The sequence below is a fragment of the Egretta garzetta genome, unplaced genomic scaffold, assembly GCF_000687185.1.
Source record: "Egretta garzetta isolate BGI_Z169 unplaced genomic scaffold, ASM68718v1 scaffold575, whole genome shotgun sequence".
In the NCBI taxonomy this organism is placed as follows: domain Eukaryota; kingdom Metazoa; phylum Chordata; class Aves; order Pelecaniformes; family Ardeidae; genus Egretta; species Egretta garzetta.
Window position 1 is genome coordinate 777732 of NW_009259790.1, and position 16921 is coordinate 794652.

Sequence of the window (16921 nt, forward strand, 5' to 3'; positions counted from 1 at the left end):
AATACAACTTGTCTTGACTGATCCCTGCAGGCTACACAGTCCACTGAACCATTGTCCATGTGTCAGCATAACTAACAATGTAACTCACGTGCTTCTATTCCTCATGGGTAAGAAAAATGTCAACTCCCTGTGTGAGAGGAAAGGACAAAAATTATGTTAGAACAGCCCAGAGTTCAAGATTTTAAGAGAGAGCAATGCCAATACAAGCATGTCAGTCCCAGAGGCATCTTTAGCAATGGCAATATTTACATTCCTTAGGGTAGGAAACCATGAGAAGAAAGATGTAGGAAAATCTTTGCATATGATTCAGCAAAGCAATGTGTCTTTCAGCTTCATTAATTAGAAACAGATGAGAAACTGGTAGCAAACATCTGTGCATAAACCATAGTGACAACCTGCAAAAAAACTCAAAATGATTCAACAACTAGCATTCAAAATAAGCTTTATTCTGCTCCCCAGTTAAGCCAACTTTGTAGATGGCCTGAATAATGGGAATGATCTGTGGTTATTTCCTATTCCAGAGAAATAGATGCATCAGTGGCTGTTTTCACAGCATTTTCTTAAAAAAAAAAACAAAAAAACAAAAAAACAACCACAAACAAAAAACCCAAACCCATTTATGCATTCATTTGTCAAGTAAGCTCCCCCCACCCCACCCCCTACAAAAAACATAAAATTGTTTAGTCATGATAATTTTTGCGAGTACAGGCTTCCATAAGGTACATTAATACTGTGAACTTACTCCATTTAAAAAACAAACCAAAATGCAATAATATTCTATAGGGGAAAAATAAAAGATTTAAAAATACTTCTCTACTTGTATACACTTGTCTAGCATAAAGGACTTTTGAGGTTAAAAAAAACATGTCTAAGTAACAGCTGAAAGCATATACTCTCATAGAAAAAATAAAACAAGAAAAAATCACTAATACCCAAGGCACATTAATAAGGGAGGTTTGGAAAGCAGTAAAACCCACCTATTAAGATGTTAGAACTAGGAACTTAATCGGGTCTCTTGTTTCCTACAACAGCCAGGCTTTACGAGCCACAACTTGGGGGGGAGCGGGGGGGGGGGAGAAAAAAAAAAAAAAAAAAATATGCTAAGCCAGTCCAAAGTCTCCTACCTTGCTATTAGCTCTGGGATCTCCCAAGTGCTCTAAGTACTAAACATTCCTCACCTTTAACCATGACCTGTTCTTAATGGCAAATCATTGCTTACAAAACCATCTCACCACTATGGAGGCAACTTTTTGTGTAGCAAGATTCTGACCAGCAAACATCACACAAAGAGATGAGCAGCTTCCCCACAGCAATACACCTTTCTCCACATAAAAACACTCCTCTAGTTCAGGTGACTGCAACACAGAACACCGATGACTGAAAGCCAGCACAACCAGAATTTAAGCCAGAACACCAAGATGCTGTATTAACACCAAAAGCCAAGCCTAAGGAGCTGCATAGGGAATACTGTCTCTGTTGTAGGTTGAGGGACAATGGCTTTGACTGGCAGTGTCAAAAGAAGCAACTTTCAAGGAGCTACATACAGGAACTGATGCAGGAAGCAATTCGAAGTCCTGCACTGCCAGGCAGCACTGCTTTATCACACTACCCACAGAACTTGGCTGAGAGGCCATACTGGGCAAGGCCACAGGAGGCCACTGCAAGTTGCAGCTTCTTGTTCAGTTCTCACCTACCCAAGACTGCTGCCTGATTGCTTATTAATATTCTCTTTGCAACTAAAGTTTAAATTTTTTTTCCCCTCCTCCAAAGCCAGGATTTTCACAACAGCATCTTGACAACACTTTGCGAGGGATGGCTCATTGGTCCTGGAATATTTGAAGGCCGTGTTCCAAACTCCAGGCGTTTCACTAACCTGCAAATACAAAATAGAAGTTAGTGCTTTTCTTGCTCAATTTTACCATCTTCAGAGTAACTGGTCACTTCCAGAGTACATCACTCAGCTTGAGAAACCAGCAGATAAAAGAGTATCACTCTGAGCATGAAGGGAGCCCGCTACTTAACTGGGCTGAGTTTCCACTGTAACACAGGGCTCCATTTCCCTCTAAGTATTGAGAAGCTATCTTTTACAGGTATTAGAATTTCAGTTCTAGCATTACAGCAGTAGATGTATAATCAGCTGCATGAATACGTAAATATATGGTCCTTGAGGCTTTCTTGTAGGAGCTTTCATGAGGTTTCTCCCCAGGCTGGGATAGCAAGTACGATGTGGAGCACTCCTTCCACACAACAACTTTGGGCACTAGGTAACACGACAAACCAGTGTTCCCAGCGCAAGGGTCTAGCTGAATAATTAAGTCTGGAACAAACTGTACTATAGGTGCTTAATTTACAGAGAATCTAAAGAATGTGCAGCACAGGATTGGCAGGGTTTAAGCAGACACTGAACTGCAATTTGCAATAACTTTGCTGATTTTTCTTCGTTTGTTTAAAAAAAGACAACCAGTTCAAGTGTTCAGACAAATTTATAATTTGAGTAATTTCCCATCAGTTGGACCTTGGAAACACATCTTAGCAACTGTAAAGCATTCTGGTTAGAGTGAACCCATAATTTGCCTTTTTTCCAGTTCTCCCATAAAAGAGAATCTTAACTGTGGTACATGCCATAACATTCCTGAGACATCACTTGCACAAGAACATAAAGCGTTGAACAAATTGAGCCCATAAGCAAGATCTCCTCTGTTGTACTTTGTCCCATTTAAACACTGGGTTTATAAAAAAATATGTGTATTATGTTTGCTTTGAATTTGTGGTTTTCAAAACTCTATTCCAGCTAGCCTTCAAATTTCAGCAGCTAGTGATTCCAAATTTCAAACTGGTCTGAAACACTCAAATCACAATCCTGAATAACTGAATTTCTCATCTTTTGACACCAAATCTGTCTCTACCAAAACAAAGATTTAATACTAAATAGAACAGTACAGTCACTATGTTCTAACACCAACAGTTCTCACTAAGACACAAGAGCAGAGAACAGCACTCACCCTGTATCACACAGAGGCTGATGCGGACTCAAGCGTGTTTCAAGGACATCTCTGTTCATGTACATGGACACCGTGGTTCTGTTTGGAGACTGGTCATACACAAAGTTTCGGCAAGATGCAAGTTTGGACTCTAAAGCCTGATATAAACAAACACAGATGAGGCGGGTGTCAGATTACCTTTCACAAGATGGCATTGTGGCACATTTTTGTTTGTTTCTTTTAGAATTAGTTGTCTAGTAGAGAAACCCAGTGCCACATGAATTCTGAATTTCTGAAGAGATCTCTCTAAAGCCGAATCTCTATTTCCATAGGGGAGGTTGAGGAGTCGATGCTGTTCACCAGCAGGAACACAAAATCTTCAGCTTCTCAGGGAGGTGTTGACATCTCTTACAAATATCAGTTCTTAGATTACTAAGTGTTCATTTGAGCTACCTGCTTCCCTAGATGCATAGTAGGTTGTATGTACTAGGTGGTGGGAACTGAGCCACAGATACCCATGCTCTCACCCTAGATCACTCCACCTTTGTTGCTGGGTTATTCTCCAGCTGTATCAGTTCTGCAGCTCAGCCCATCAAAAAGTCATACAAATGCTTGTGCCAACACAGCACTAGGGCATAAGTGAGAAAACAGAAGGAAGTCACGGCATAACTTTTCCAGCATCAGCACTACCTTAAATGTCAAACTACAGCTTAACATGACTTTAGACCTTGCTCAAAAGACTACTGGACTCTTAAGGCAAATTTTACCAGAAGCCCTCTGGACAGCAGGCACCATCCTGCTTTCTTCTCCGCCTTTCATGGGAGCAGATCCCTTCTTAATTTACTCATGCCAATTTATTCTTTCTGCACATGTGCTTTCAGAAATTTGTAGAGGAAGATCTTATCACCATGTGGATAAGATCTTAGAAAAGCAGAGCAGGATCCATCTTTATTTGGGGGTTAGTGAGAAACCTACAAAGTCCAGACCAAATTTCAAGGCCATGCTTAGCTAACCTGGGGACAAGATACGCTTTCCAGTCTGCCCTGAGCAGCAGCACAAATAGTGCTGGCTGCAGTTTCAGACAGATCTACCTTTCCAAGAGCATTGGCTAGCATGTAATCACTCACCCCCACTTTTCGCAGCAAGTCTCCCACGATGTTAAGTGCAGATATTCTTGCAGCAGGTGTGAGTGGGGTTGCACCATAACTGTCTTCAAGACCTGGAGGGCAGGTTAAAGAAGGACACTTTACTCATTTTAAAATAAAAAAAAAAAAAAAAAAAAAGCTTTGACACTGGAAGTCAGAAGACAGCCTGACATACAGAGCAGAGGAGACATCAATATCTTCACCTTTTTGTATCTCTCCTCCAGATCTTTCATATTCATTAGGAATATGAAGCCCTGTCTCCCTGAGACAGCCCAAGTTACACTGTCCTAAGCTAAAATCTCTAGCCATGCTACAGCTTGGGTTTCTAGAGATCTGTTACACCAGCCTACTCTGCATCTCTGTTGCTGCAGTGGGACGGGAGGGATGTGTCCTCAGGGAGGACCATCATCTCTCATTTTACTACAAATCTCCAAATCTTCTCACTTTTCAGAAGCATTAATTCCTCCACACAAAACACAATTTCAGATTAAGCATACCAAAGCCCACAATCAAACTTTGTTAGTGCTCAGAGGTATAACATCAAATCATTAAAATGTGACAGTACAACTCCATGTATTTATGCATACACATGCACACCGTTACACAAATTTCTGGCTTTTTAAGTGAGAAGACAGAGTTAGAGATTTGAAATATTGAAATAATCAGTGCTCACAAAAAATAAGTAACCGATATTGACATGAAAGCAGAGATACAGTCACTTAGTACAGACAGCCTAGGATGAGTTGTCAGTGTCCTGCTGTTCTAGGGTAAAAAGAAAGCCTCTCTCTAAGAGCACCTACTCTCACAGAGAAGCCCATTCAAGAAACGTACGTGTGATATTAAAGATCACACTGAAGTTTTTAAAATCCTTGCCCTAAGTTAGCCCAACAATCTCTGGGACAGCTATGTTCCAACAGTTCATCTTGTCCCTCACAATTACTATTACTGGACAGTTCAAGTCAAATAGAAACGAACAGCCTATGAATAAACCCCTAAAATCACAGTCTATGAATACTGAGACGACAGTGACCGGATTTAGGTATATTTAACTGAAACACCCAACTCTGCTCCCTTCTTCTAATTCCTCCTTTAGCCAGAAACCAGAGTAAAAACAAGAGCATCAAGTAGTATTTCTGTGCTGGTTCCTGTCACTCACCTCTCCTAAATGTCGCAGGGGTAGGTATGTTGATGTTGGGTGCCCGGTGCACCGAGGGAGTTGAAGGCACAGATAAGGATGCTTGAACTGCAGTGTCTGTTCTTTCTGTTTCCAGGGTAGCTCGCATCGGTGTTTTGGGTTTCTCCTGTTTCTGCTGCACTGCAAGCTCTTGTCGTAGATCTATGAAAGAAGCAACACAAAGCAAGCCTTAAAGCAAGAGTATGTATCCACCAAGATAAAAACAGGTGAGAGTATGTTTTGCTCAAAGGATAGGATTGCTCCCCTTGTGGAGGTGAAGTAAAGTCACTTATCCTTATAAAGATTACTCCAGGCATATGTTCAAAATCTGGATGATCACTAAAGGCTTTTCTAGGATTGTGGCTCAAGATGTTTTTGAGGCATTAGTTCAGTTGCTATTATCTGGCTTTAATTTTCATACACTTTCACAAGGCTCCCTTCGAGGCAGGGAACTAACTCCTTTCCAAATGTTACAGGCTGGTAAGCAGAGGCACATCAAGACTGAGGCTAGGCAACCTGGCACACCTTGGTTACATTCCAGCTCTCTGCAGGTTGAGATCCTGCCTACTTTACCCTTTTCTCTTATACCCTGGTTTCCACACAAAGGAAACTTGAGTTGAGGCTGGGTGGAAGCCACACCATTATCTAGCCATGGGATAGAGCACTTCCGTCCCACAGCCTGGCTGTAGCTTATGGAAACCAGTCAAGGGCACAGAATCAGAGCAGAGCTGAAAATAGAAAGTGTTTTTCCATGGTCTCTCTCTTCTCACCCAGCCTTATTGACAGATACCAAGCAGCTAGCACACAAAGCTATTCAAAGGTAACTAGAAGTTAGTCACAGTCCTCCTGTTTTACTGCCCCATTAGTGTTTCATTGACTCCACTTTTTACAGGCCAGGAAACAAGGAGGTTAACAGTTATTAAAGCTGACTTTCATGGGCTACAAAAAGCCAGACCAGCACATGGTCCAGCTGGACTTGCTCTTCTTAACCCCCTAAGGCCCTGAAGCATCACCACAGATTAGGAGAAGGCTGGAACAGATTTCTGTTTCTGTGAGCTGCTCTGGAACAAGGTCAGGAATTCAATGAGTCAGGAGGAACAGTCTTGAAGCTTCCTCATTTGCTTCTACTTTTCAGATAGCAGATTTAAAAGATGCAAACTTAAAAGACAAGCTCTAAGAGATACGGAGAGGATGAACAGCTACAAGCCAGGAGGGGAGAAAGGGAAGGATACAAGTAATTTCTGTCTAACCTCTAGCTTCATCTTTCAGGCGCTGCACAGACTCCAGCAGGTTTTCTTTCTCATCCAGCTCACTCTCCAGAAAAGCATTTCTTTCAATAGCCTGGTTTAAACGCTGTTCAAAATCCTCCAGAGACATTATAGTGGCTCTGAAAAAGAGTGCACAAGATGTCCCTAACAGATCCTTCAAGCACATAGAGGAACTTCCCCTCTCACAAGAAAAGAGGCAACATTGTGGTTTTGTTTTGTTAGCTTTGTTTCATTATTATTTTTCATTTAACTTGTAAGATATGCAAGACTGCAGTGGGGGGAGCAGAAGGGAAAAAAATGTGTCACATTTCACACCTGCCACAAACATCTTCACGACAATCATCACCTAAGTGATTATTTCAGAAAGGCAGCGCTAACAAGCACAGCATCACAGACAGCTCAGTAGCACCACACTCACAGGACACAACAAAGGTGGAAAAAGAAAACACAGAAGGTGGGTCACCTTTTTGCTCTTTCCAAGTCATCATTTGCTTGCTCGAGTTCTCGAATGTATTTCTGAAGTTGATCTTTAATAGCTTTTGTCTGTGCCAAGTCATCTTCCAGCGCAGAGATTTGCCTGTATCCTTCTGAATGCTGCATTTCAATCTTTTCCTAATCAAAGGCAAATCAAGCAGCATATCAGGGACTTAGCAATGCACATTCTCTTTCTGTGGCATTGTCTGAGCCCCTTTAAAGGCAGAGGCAGATGCTGTGAAGTTTTTTGAGAAACATCACCTTACATATAGTAAAATGCCACCAAAGCAAATTGCTCACATACTTCTTGGCTGTCAGCAGACAAGAGCTCTTCCTGTCACTCCTTATCAAACAATGCTGCTGGGGAGCAGGTCCTGACCTCCAGACACAGTGCCATTCCTTACTCTCCCAGACAGTGAGACTCAGAATAATTTCTGTGCTCCAAGAGCTTTAGCAACACAAAGCAGGATGCGAGAGAAACCACTTATTTTCAACTCTAATAAAAAAGTCAAGCAGGATTTAGGAGCCTAAATAACAAGAAGGAAAAAAAAATATATCCAAGTGTGACACCATTACACACTGCTGGGGAACCAGGAGGAATCTCCACTGCCCTTGTGGTTTTATTAGCCCAAAGCAGGTTCAGAATTCTAGATCACAAAACATTTCAGGTGCAGTTATGCCACATGCTTTGGACGTGAACCTAAAACAAAGTCTCCCTTTACAGCATGTATACAAGGGTACATTTAAAGGATGCACAGGCGGGGAAGAAGGCTTAGCTTCTCCATCCAATATCTCTCTCCTGCTATTGCTGCTATATGCAGAGTTAGCTCCACATCATGTGACAGGGAAAGCTTCACAGCACACCATCTACGCCAATGCTTTACACTCCACCACCTTGCTATCATATCAATTCAACATGCCAGTGATTTTTTTTGAAACTCCAAGATTGCTGTATAAGTAGCATTCCTGAAGTGCTTTCTCCATCCAGAATTTAAGTACAACACACTTGAAGTCACTGAAAACAAATCCATGCATTGGAATTTGAAAACCATGGCACATAGTCTAGCATGACTGATAATTTCAAGAGAGCTGTTTTAGCACATGAAATGCATAGACAAGGACGCGGGAAAGAGATATCCATTCCGAATTAAGAAATTCCTATTTGATTACAGTGTGGTGACACTGCCATAATTCCAGATCTCTGAAACATAGTTACATGCTGAATTTAAGAGCCCCCAAGCTCTAAGAGGCAGATTACTTTCAACTCTCTTTTCAGGATTCTCTTAACAAACACTCAAAAGCATTTTTTCCATTTATTTTTAGGTAGTGTGAACTCTGGTTTCTGGGTGGGGAGCAAGCACAGACACACGGCTGGTAAGCTCAAAACCACAAGCTGTGTGGGCCTGGCAAAGTTCACTAGTGTTGACCTAGATGCAGACACCAACCCTTGATGGGCTCAGTTAACACCGCTGCTCAATAGCTTCACGAGTTCAATGCTTTGCTCTTGAATTGATTCAGATAAAAGACCAGAACTGCAAGGTTTAAGTCTTTGTTTTTAGCCAATTGTAATAAACTATCAGCTGATCTGGCCATCAATGGAGTCTCTGTTCCTTCACTGCAGGCTGCTACTGCAGTTTTCAGGCTGCATGAATAGCCAATTGTTAAAAGGTTTGTTTCAAGCAGAATATGTTTTAATAAAGTCATCTACTGTGAAGAATAATTTAAGATTTTCTAAAATGCGTTTATCCTCCACTTTGAGGTTTTATGTTGTTTCCTACTATTTTCATTCTTGGCTGGTACATTGTCCCCTCCTCTCATCCCAGCTCCTCTAGAGAAAGAAAATAGCCCACACCCTCATCAATTACAAGAACTGCAAGGGGCTTGGGAGTTTTTTGGTTTTGTCTTTTTTGGTTTTTTTAGAAACTTACATCTTCTCCCCAAACCCATCAGGTTCCATGGGTTTACGTGGCTACATGGAACAGTAGACCAGTACCCCATACAACATGCAGAGCATTTAATACTGCTAAGGCACTAATACAACAAGAACAAAGATCGGTGCAACGTAACAAATACAATGAAACAAGTCTTGGAGGTTTTGCTATCAAGTAGTGGGGTGGGATCACTAAGTTGGTGCTAGACAGACAGGACATCTGCCTGAAACAGAAGAGTATTTCCTTAAGACAGTAATTTGGACAACAGTTAAGACAAAATGCATTGCAAACCTGTGATTAATCACTTATTTATACAAATACCTTATATTACTTATACAAATACCTTCACTCCCATTAGCTCCTTATTGCATTCAATTGAGTAGAACTGTAATTAAATTAATGTCAGGTTCCACAGATACTGACTAGCCCTACAAAACACAACGTAGTGTTTCTTGTGTGACTACACCTCACCTTTAAGTAAAAGGCCAACAAGATCAGACTTTTAAAAGGCACACCAATTTCAGCGACAATTTTTTTTTCAAGTTTAAGAAAACTTACCAGTATTTCCTAAACCTGTCAACCAGCACAGAGGACTAGCAGCACCTTTAATGAGACTGAAGTGAGGCAGACTCAGTCTTCATACTCTAGATAGCTTCATTATTTCTTAAGTCACTCTGGTAAGAAGTTCTATCTCAGTAAGTTCATATCCCTTACGTTTTATAATTATGGAAGTTAATGCTTTTCAGCTGGTTAGTTTCGCAGAAGGCTAACCAAGTGTAAAGAGGATAAATTATTTTTCCCCAAGTACAGATAGATTCAGTAATGAAACCAGGACTGAAACTCTTTTATGCCTCTCAGTTTGATGTGTCACCCATCAGCTCCTGCTTCCCAGCTTATCTGGAATGCCAGATAATAAATACACAACTATGTAAAAAGGGTTTAAAAGTACTGAGTTCTCTTATATAACACAAGAACACAGCTGGAAGGCTTGTATTTTGATTGTTCTGCAATACTATCTGTGTCTGCACAATGCAGACAGCAAGAAAGCTGTGAACAAAAGCACTAAGTAGATGGAAGGAGGAACAGAACAGCAGCTGTTACGTTCATGTTTACTCTCCACTCTACTGCAAACCATTTTCTCCCATCTCAAATCCATCCTGACACATAGCCACAACCTGCAAACAGCGATTCAGGAACATTACCAAGGTATCCAGTTCCCTCAAAGCAGACAACAGCTGGCATTTCTTAATTTTTCAAGACCTTCTTTTTTGCAGTTTTCTGTTCAATTTCTTTGTAATGCTGAAAGTCCCTGCCCACAGGGCAATCTGAATCCGCACACAGCTGTCTCATTCACCTTTGCACTTAGAATGTACAGATACTGTATGCATCATCCACTCTTACCTTAACTGACTCCAGTTCCATTCGCAGACGATTGTTTTCTGACAGAAGGTCTCTGTTTCTGGACTCTGTCTGCTGCAGCTGAGTCTCCAGTTCAGCTTCATACTCTCGACTCCCTTCTTGGAATTCACGCAATTCCTCCTGTGTATTCTCAGCACTAGAGAGCAATTCCAGCAACAGAACACATCATAATGAACAAAAAAATATCTCTTGTACACTCAAGATGAAAAAATACTGCCCTTTAACGTAGCAGGCTCCATGCCCTTCTCCAAACATACATATTCAACAGGAAGAGAGGACCATATGCAAATGTTTGCATGGAAAGCCACCCCATAGCAAACTGGTAAACAAATAAAAAAAGCCCAAATAAATTGAAAAATCCTAAAGTCTGTCTTCCTGCTATAGATGTTGAGGACATGTAGCTCTCTAGCTTGTACATTGTCCACTGTCATCTGCATATTTAATCTGGTTTTAATTCAATTATTTATTTGGAAATATGAACAAACCCACTTTCGATTAGCAATATAAAGTGAGAAAAAGAGAAAGATGGAAGGAAAGATGTTCTTATATTCTTAAACAATTCTATTGAAATAATCCTCCAGCAAGCTAAACAAGCAGCACTGAGAGGTCTCAACAACACTAAGATCAATGCCTAAAAAGTTTGGATTTTCTTCACCCTTTACAGCAACACATTGAGCTAAAGGGAAGAGCAAAGCATGTCCATTCTCAGCCAGGGATCCTCCTCCATCTATGTGCTGTCAAGCCATTCTTGATCCACACAGAGATAGAGAGTGAACAGCAGCATCTCTCTGTCTGCAATGGCCCAGGTCATCTACCCCCAACAAGGTTCTGCAGTGAGCTACATTTACCCAGGCTGCCAACAGACTGCAGTTAGAGGCACAATTTCAGCACACACAGTCCTACTCAAACCAGAGCGGGAACCAAAACCATCAGTGCCACAGCAGCACAGATTTACTCCCCTATGTGGTGCTATGTCCTTGCATGCAGTGTTTATGTACCTGTGCTGGTTTTGGCTGGGAAAAAGTTAATTTTTTCCATAGTAGCTGGTATAGGGCTATGTCTTGGTTTTGTGCTCGAAACAGTGTTGGTAACACAGGGATGTTTTAGTTATTGCTGAGCAGTGCTCACACAGAGTCAAGGCCTTTTCTGCCTCTCACCCCACCAGCGAGCAGGCTGGGGTGCACAAGAAGTTAGGAGGGGGGACAGCTGACCCCAACTTACCCCAGGGATATCCCATACCATATGACATCATGCTCAGTACATAAAGCTGGGGGAAGAAGAAGGAAGGGGGGGGGACTTTCAGAGTGACAGCGTGTGTCTTCCCAGGTAACTGTTACGTGTGATGGAGCCCTGCTTTTCTGGGGATGGCCGAGTACCTGCCTGCCAATGGGAAGTAGTAAATGATTTCCTTGTTTTGGTTTGCTTGTGTGTGCATCTTTTGTTTTACCTATTAAACTGTCTTTATCTCAACCCATGAGTTTTCTCACTTTTACTCTTCCAATTCTCCCCCATCCCGCTGGGAGGGAGCAAGTAAGCAGCTGCATGGTGCTTAGTTGCCAGCTGGGGTTAAACCATGACGACACCCTATCAAACAACTTAGAGGAACGAAGCCAGTGCCTTACCACTGCTTGTATTTCACAGCCAGCTCTTTCCAGTATCTGGTTTCCTCTTCCGCCGAGCTGAAGTGGTGTCCTTCTGAGTCTTCCATGATGAGTCCTCAAAGTTTAAAACTCCTGTTTCATTTTTTTTCCCCTGGAAAATTAAAGGATTAAGCATTAGACCTAATGCAGTGAGCTACCTCAGTACTTTTTGCTGCAAAGCAGTGCACCCCTCCTCCTGGGGAATCACTGCACACCTGGAAACCAAACTGAAGACCAGCCTTGACAGGGCTCTGCCAGATATACCATAAATGTGAAAGAATCAGTAGTGAGTAATTGGGTCCCTTTACCCAGTTCTCCCAAGGCTGCTGCATGCTTATGCCACATCCCCAGCAGCAAGCACCTTCCCCACCCTCTAACCACACAGCACAGAGCACCAAGCCTCAAACTTCAGCTGCAGCTGTGCAAAGGCACACAGAACACAAGTGAAAGAGAAGATGTCAGGCACAACTTCTGCTCCAAAGATAGTGCAATTAGGTCCATTTCAACAACCCTAAAGACACCCTGATATTAAAGAGAAACTTCAAAGAGACACAGAGAAGGTACTCAAGATGCTAAATTTCCTGTGTTAATATTTCCAGTAACACCTAAGCTTTTTATGGACATAACTACCGGACACATGAAAAATTTCTCCCTAGGTCAACATAGACAAAACTACCCGACTTTAAACCTGAAACATCACAAGCTATGTATGGCTGAGAGCCACAATATACCTGGATACCTCAGAAAGCCATGGAAAAAAGGAGCTCCAGAAATTCCCAGGGAAGAGAGGATAAAAGCTCCACAGAAGTTTTGGTGGGATACCACCTGGCTGGACTAGGTATGCAGATAGATTGCAGCAACCCAGACCACCCAGCTGTCCCTGTGCCAGCATAAAACCAGTCACAGGGCATAGTCCCAAATGGGAATCAAGAACCTTAAGCTGGTCACTCCTGCTTGAAGACTTAAGTATCTAGACACTACAGTTAAATAAATGCCCTCTGATGGGCATGATGCACTCTAATAAACAGGTCACTAGCAAATACCATTTTATGAGTTAGTCTTGACAACAGGGAAAACATCAGACCTAATGCTCTGGATAAACTGCCCATGTGTAATCCTGGGTGAGGCAAAGATTCCACATAGACATTACCAATTTAATAGAAACCCAAATAGATCAAGGACAGGAAATAAAGGTGGAGTTGAACAATTCATAACAATGGCAGCTGTCAGAAAACTATCACTGAAATCTGAGGAAACACAGTTGTTCTACCAAGTTTCAACTTCAAATCTAGTAAGCAAAACGTTTCCTAGAGGTAATCCTGATGGAATGAAGAGGAAAAAAATAGCCAAAGCCATCAAAGATCATTTAGACATCAGTCCTGCCTTCTTATTTATGGTACCCAGGAAATGCTGGAGTAGACCTTCTGAGCAGCATGTCAAAGCTAAAGAAAATGTGTATCCACTGCAAACCTATTCAACTCAGTTGAAAAAATTATTCATAACCTGCGTTCAGACTGTCCCCTCCAGAAAATCACCTGGTTTAAACAGGATTAACAGCCTGCTATCTATCTGGTAACGCCACTGAGACAAACATAAGTAGTTCTTACCACTACTGCAGACAACAGTATCGAGTACTCAAAAGTAGTCTGGGGATCTAAAGCCCAATTCTTGCATACCCAAGCAGTGCTGCAAAGTACAAGTCCTTTTCATGGCACAGGTGACTTTCAGGAGATTATTAAGCAAAGAGTAAGCAGCTGTCACAGCTAAGCGGGCTGTGCCCACACACCTCAATGCACAGTATCAGCTACACGCTCACGGAAATTACACTATTATTTAGAGGGGGAGGTGGCAGGCGAGCGGAAAAGTTACTAAGCTTTAGTTTTTACAATGTTAATTATACAAAGCTATGTGTCTTCCTTTAACAAATAAAACCACTGTGTGATGTATTGACAAACTTCCAGCAAGAAGTCTCAAGGCTGCTGCTCTTTGTATGTATTTACAGAAGCATGCACTAGGGGAAAAAAAGGAGAGAGGGGAAAAAAAGCACAAGTAAGGAGGAACAATTTTCCAAATAGTACCCTTGCCCATTAAAAAGAAAATCACAACTGAGCATAATTAACATTCTTGATCCAGGATAGTTTACAACACACCTACTCTATTATTTTTAAGCAAAATGAAAGTGTCTTTGATGTTAATGAGCATGTCCTTATGCTCAAGGCACTGTGCACACACACCCCAATTGCAGTACATTTGTAAATAAAAAAAAAATTTCTCTTTTACAGATGAGGGACAGGGAGGGAGGATCAGACACAAAGTAGTGATGCAGGTGCAATGAGAAACCAATAATGACCAGCATACATTACTGTGGTCAAACAACTCCAGAGAACAGCAAGCCAGAGTTTCCTTTAGGTGGTTATTTCACACCACTCAGACAAGAAGAAGTTTCTATATTTCTTCAAGAACAGAGATTTCACCTAGGGTATGCCTGGTTTTTTCTATGCAAATTAAAATATATTTCAGAAGTTTCCAAAGAGGAATTCCTCTGACACAAGCATTACAATAAATCCTGTATCTGTGTTCATACAGTCAACAAAAATAAGTCAGACAAGATAAAGATGAAGGAGTGCAAGACATCTTGCTCCCGAAAGCTTTCAAACAACCCTTTGGAACCAAAAGAGACAGCTCTTGTTGGCTTCAAAAGCTTGAATATGCTCATATCTGGCTCTCACCGCACTTTGCAAGGACTAAAAGAATGCATTCATTTGCATTTTTTAAGATTGTATGGTCACATAAAAAAGAGCTTCCCCTAACTGAGCCATAAGATTTATAAGAGTTCCACAGAACCTTGATAATTTTCACAGAAGCATAAAGATGCTGTCCCCTTCATTTTCTAAGTATGTCTTTGTAAACATGAGATTATGAACCCATTAAGGATGTTACCTGTTAAGAGTATGCTCTGTTCACGGTTACCATTACTAAGTAGTACTTATAATTTAAAATAAGTTGTTAAACTGCAGATACAGGGAAGGACTGTGGACCTATACTTATTCCACAGAGATGACACAAGATGGCAGAGATTGTTTCACTACTGTCCCATGACACAGGCACATGCTTTTTGTCTGCAACACGAGGAAGACTTATGGGGTTCCCTGTACACCTGCACTACCATCTTAGCTCACAGGAATTTTCAAACTAACCAAAGATGCAAGATGCAAACTGAAACTGAAAAAAAAAATCCAAGTTCTAGACAAAGTATTAAAGCTCTTCTTGATTTTCTGAAATTTCTTTAAAAAAAAAAACAAAACACACAAAACACTGACATAAATCTTTCTAAACTATCCAAGTTCTAGACAGAATTAAAGCTCTTCTTGTTTTTCTGAAATTTCTTTAAAAAAAAAAAAACAAAACACACAAAACACTGACATAAATCTTTCTAAACTGCCTGTAAAAAGGGTAGGGCTTTGACTTTTTGTTTTTCCCCCTACTGCCTTATCCCCTTGATTTTTAACAGCTTGGACACAGTATGCAAAATGCCTGGAAAGTAATTAATTAAGCCAGTTAGGAACTTCTCGTTGTCTAGGCTCACTACAAAAGGGGGGAGGGCAAGGGGAGTGAAGGAGGTTTTAGCAATGTTTTGTTAAACATTGGTAAATGGAAAAAACAAAGAGACAAAGTCACAGGCTATAGCAGGCGTACGCTGGCTGCACCTTACTTGTTTTCACACACATGAAGCCAGAAGAGACATCTGGCCAGACTTCCTGCATGCAAGCAGCACAAACACTGGTCACAGGCATTACAAAACCTCTGCATCATACAGGAAATGGAAGTGTTCACGGGTGGGGAAATGGACTTCTGCAAGGAGAAAAATACCTCAGCATAGATGTTGCAGGAAACAATTTCATACAAGCAAGAGCAGAATTGCAAAATTATTGAGGAAAAACAACATTAAGAAAAGCCACACAAAGTTATTGAAGGAACTTCAGTTTGGGAATCAGAGTCTGCATTCACAAGATTCGCAAGGGCCTCAACTTAGGTTCTATTTCAGTCCTAGAATAAAGGACTCAAAACAACCCTGCATACCGATATTTTTTTTTTTAAACAAAAGAACATTTTAGCTTGGTGAACAATGTTGGCCTATCTTTGTAGCAATGCCTGATGGCCTGAGTCAGAGCAATTCATATTGTTAAAAAAAAAAAAAAAAAAATTAGGAGTATAACAGTACTATAAATACTACTGAATTATCCATGGCAGAGACGATGAAGCTCCTATTAGACATTTTTTCCTAACCATAAACAAAAAAACTCTTTGCACCTGAAAAGTAGTTTTCCCATCCTACGAAAATTACATTTGCTGAAAATAGTCCCCTTACACGGGTCTTCCTGTAACAAAGGCTTTTTTTGTTTTGTTTAAGCGATACAAAAGAAAATCACCACAAGAGAGAAAGAAAAGGAAGAGGTCATTGGAGCAGCAGGATTACTACAGAATCCCCCAGCCAGCACTGAAAAGAGTTACCATCTCCTCAGGGTCTTCTCCACCAGAAGCCTTAATTCCACAAAGCCCTCATCTTTTCAGATACCAGCCCAGTTCCAATACTTTCGAGTTTCCAGTGATTCCAAGGACACTCGGCAAAGTTTTCTCTCCTGAAACGCCTGACCCCGGTGCAAGCCAAGAGGCCAACTAGGCAGCGCTGGGGGCTTCCCATTCCCATGCGGAGCACGAAGCCGGGGGGAGCTGAACTAAGCCAGCGGGCACGGTTCCCACGCTCCCCTCCCCACCAGCAAGCGCGAGGAAAACTCCAGAAGCAGGAGATTCAGATTCTCAAGGAAGGATGCGGGAAGGCGCGGGGGGCCGCAAACCGGCAGGGCCCCAGCTCCGTCTCCCCTTGCCTC

The 16921-nt window shown here is 41.5% G+C and overlaps 1 protein-coding gene across 2 annotated transcripts; it reads right to left on the reverse strand.

Moving 5' to 3' along the window:
• Positions 1 to 1101: 1101 nt before the first annotated feature.
• NDE1 (nudE neurodevelopment protein 1) lies at positions 1102 to 16912 on the reverse strand. Of its 2 annotated transcripts, XM_035895104.1 has the most exons (10): positions 16545 to 16912; positions 15745 to 15884; positions 12015 to 12144; positions 10375 to 10528; positions 7032 to 7180; positions 6551 to 6687; positions 5283 to 5462; positions 4109 to 4200; positions 3003 to 3139; positions 1102 to 1873 (listed from the first exon to the last, which is right to left on the reverse strand). In XM_035895104.1, the coding sequence occupies exons 3-10, from the start codon at positions 12098 to 12100 to the stop codon at positions 1780 to 1782; spliced, it is 1029 nt and encodes a 342-aa protein (XP_035750997.1). In that variant the 5' UTR covers positions 12101 to 12144; positions 15745 to 15884; positions 16545 to 16912; the 3' UTR covers positions 1102 to 1779. The 2 variants fall into 2 exon arrangements, with proteins under 2 accessions (XP_035750997.1, XP_009637863.1); XM_009639568.2 differs by lacking the exon at positions 15745 to 15884.
• Positions 16913 to 16921: the final 9 nt, after the last annotated feature.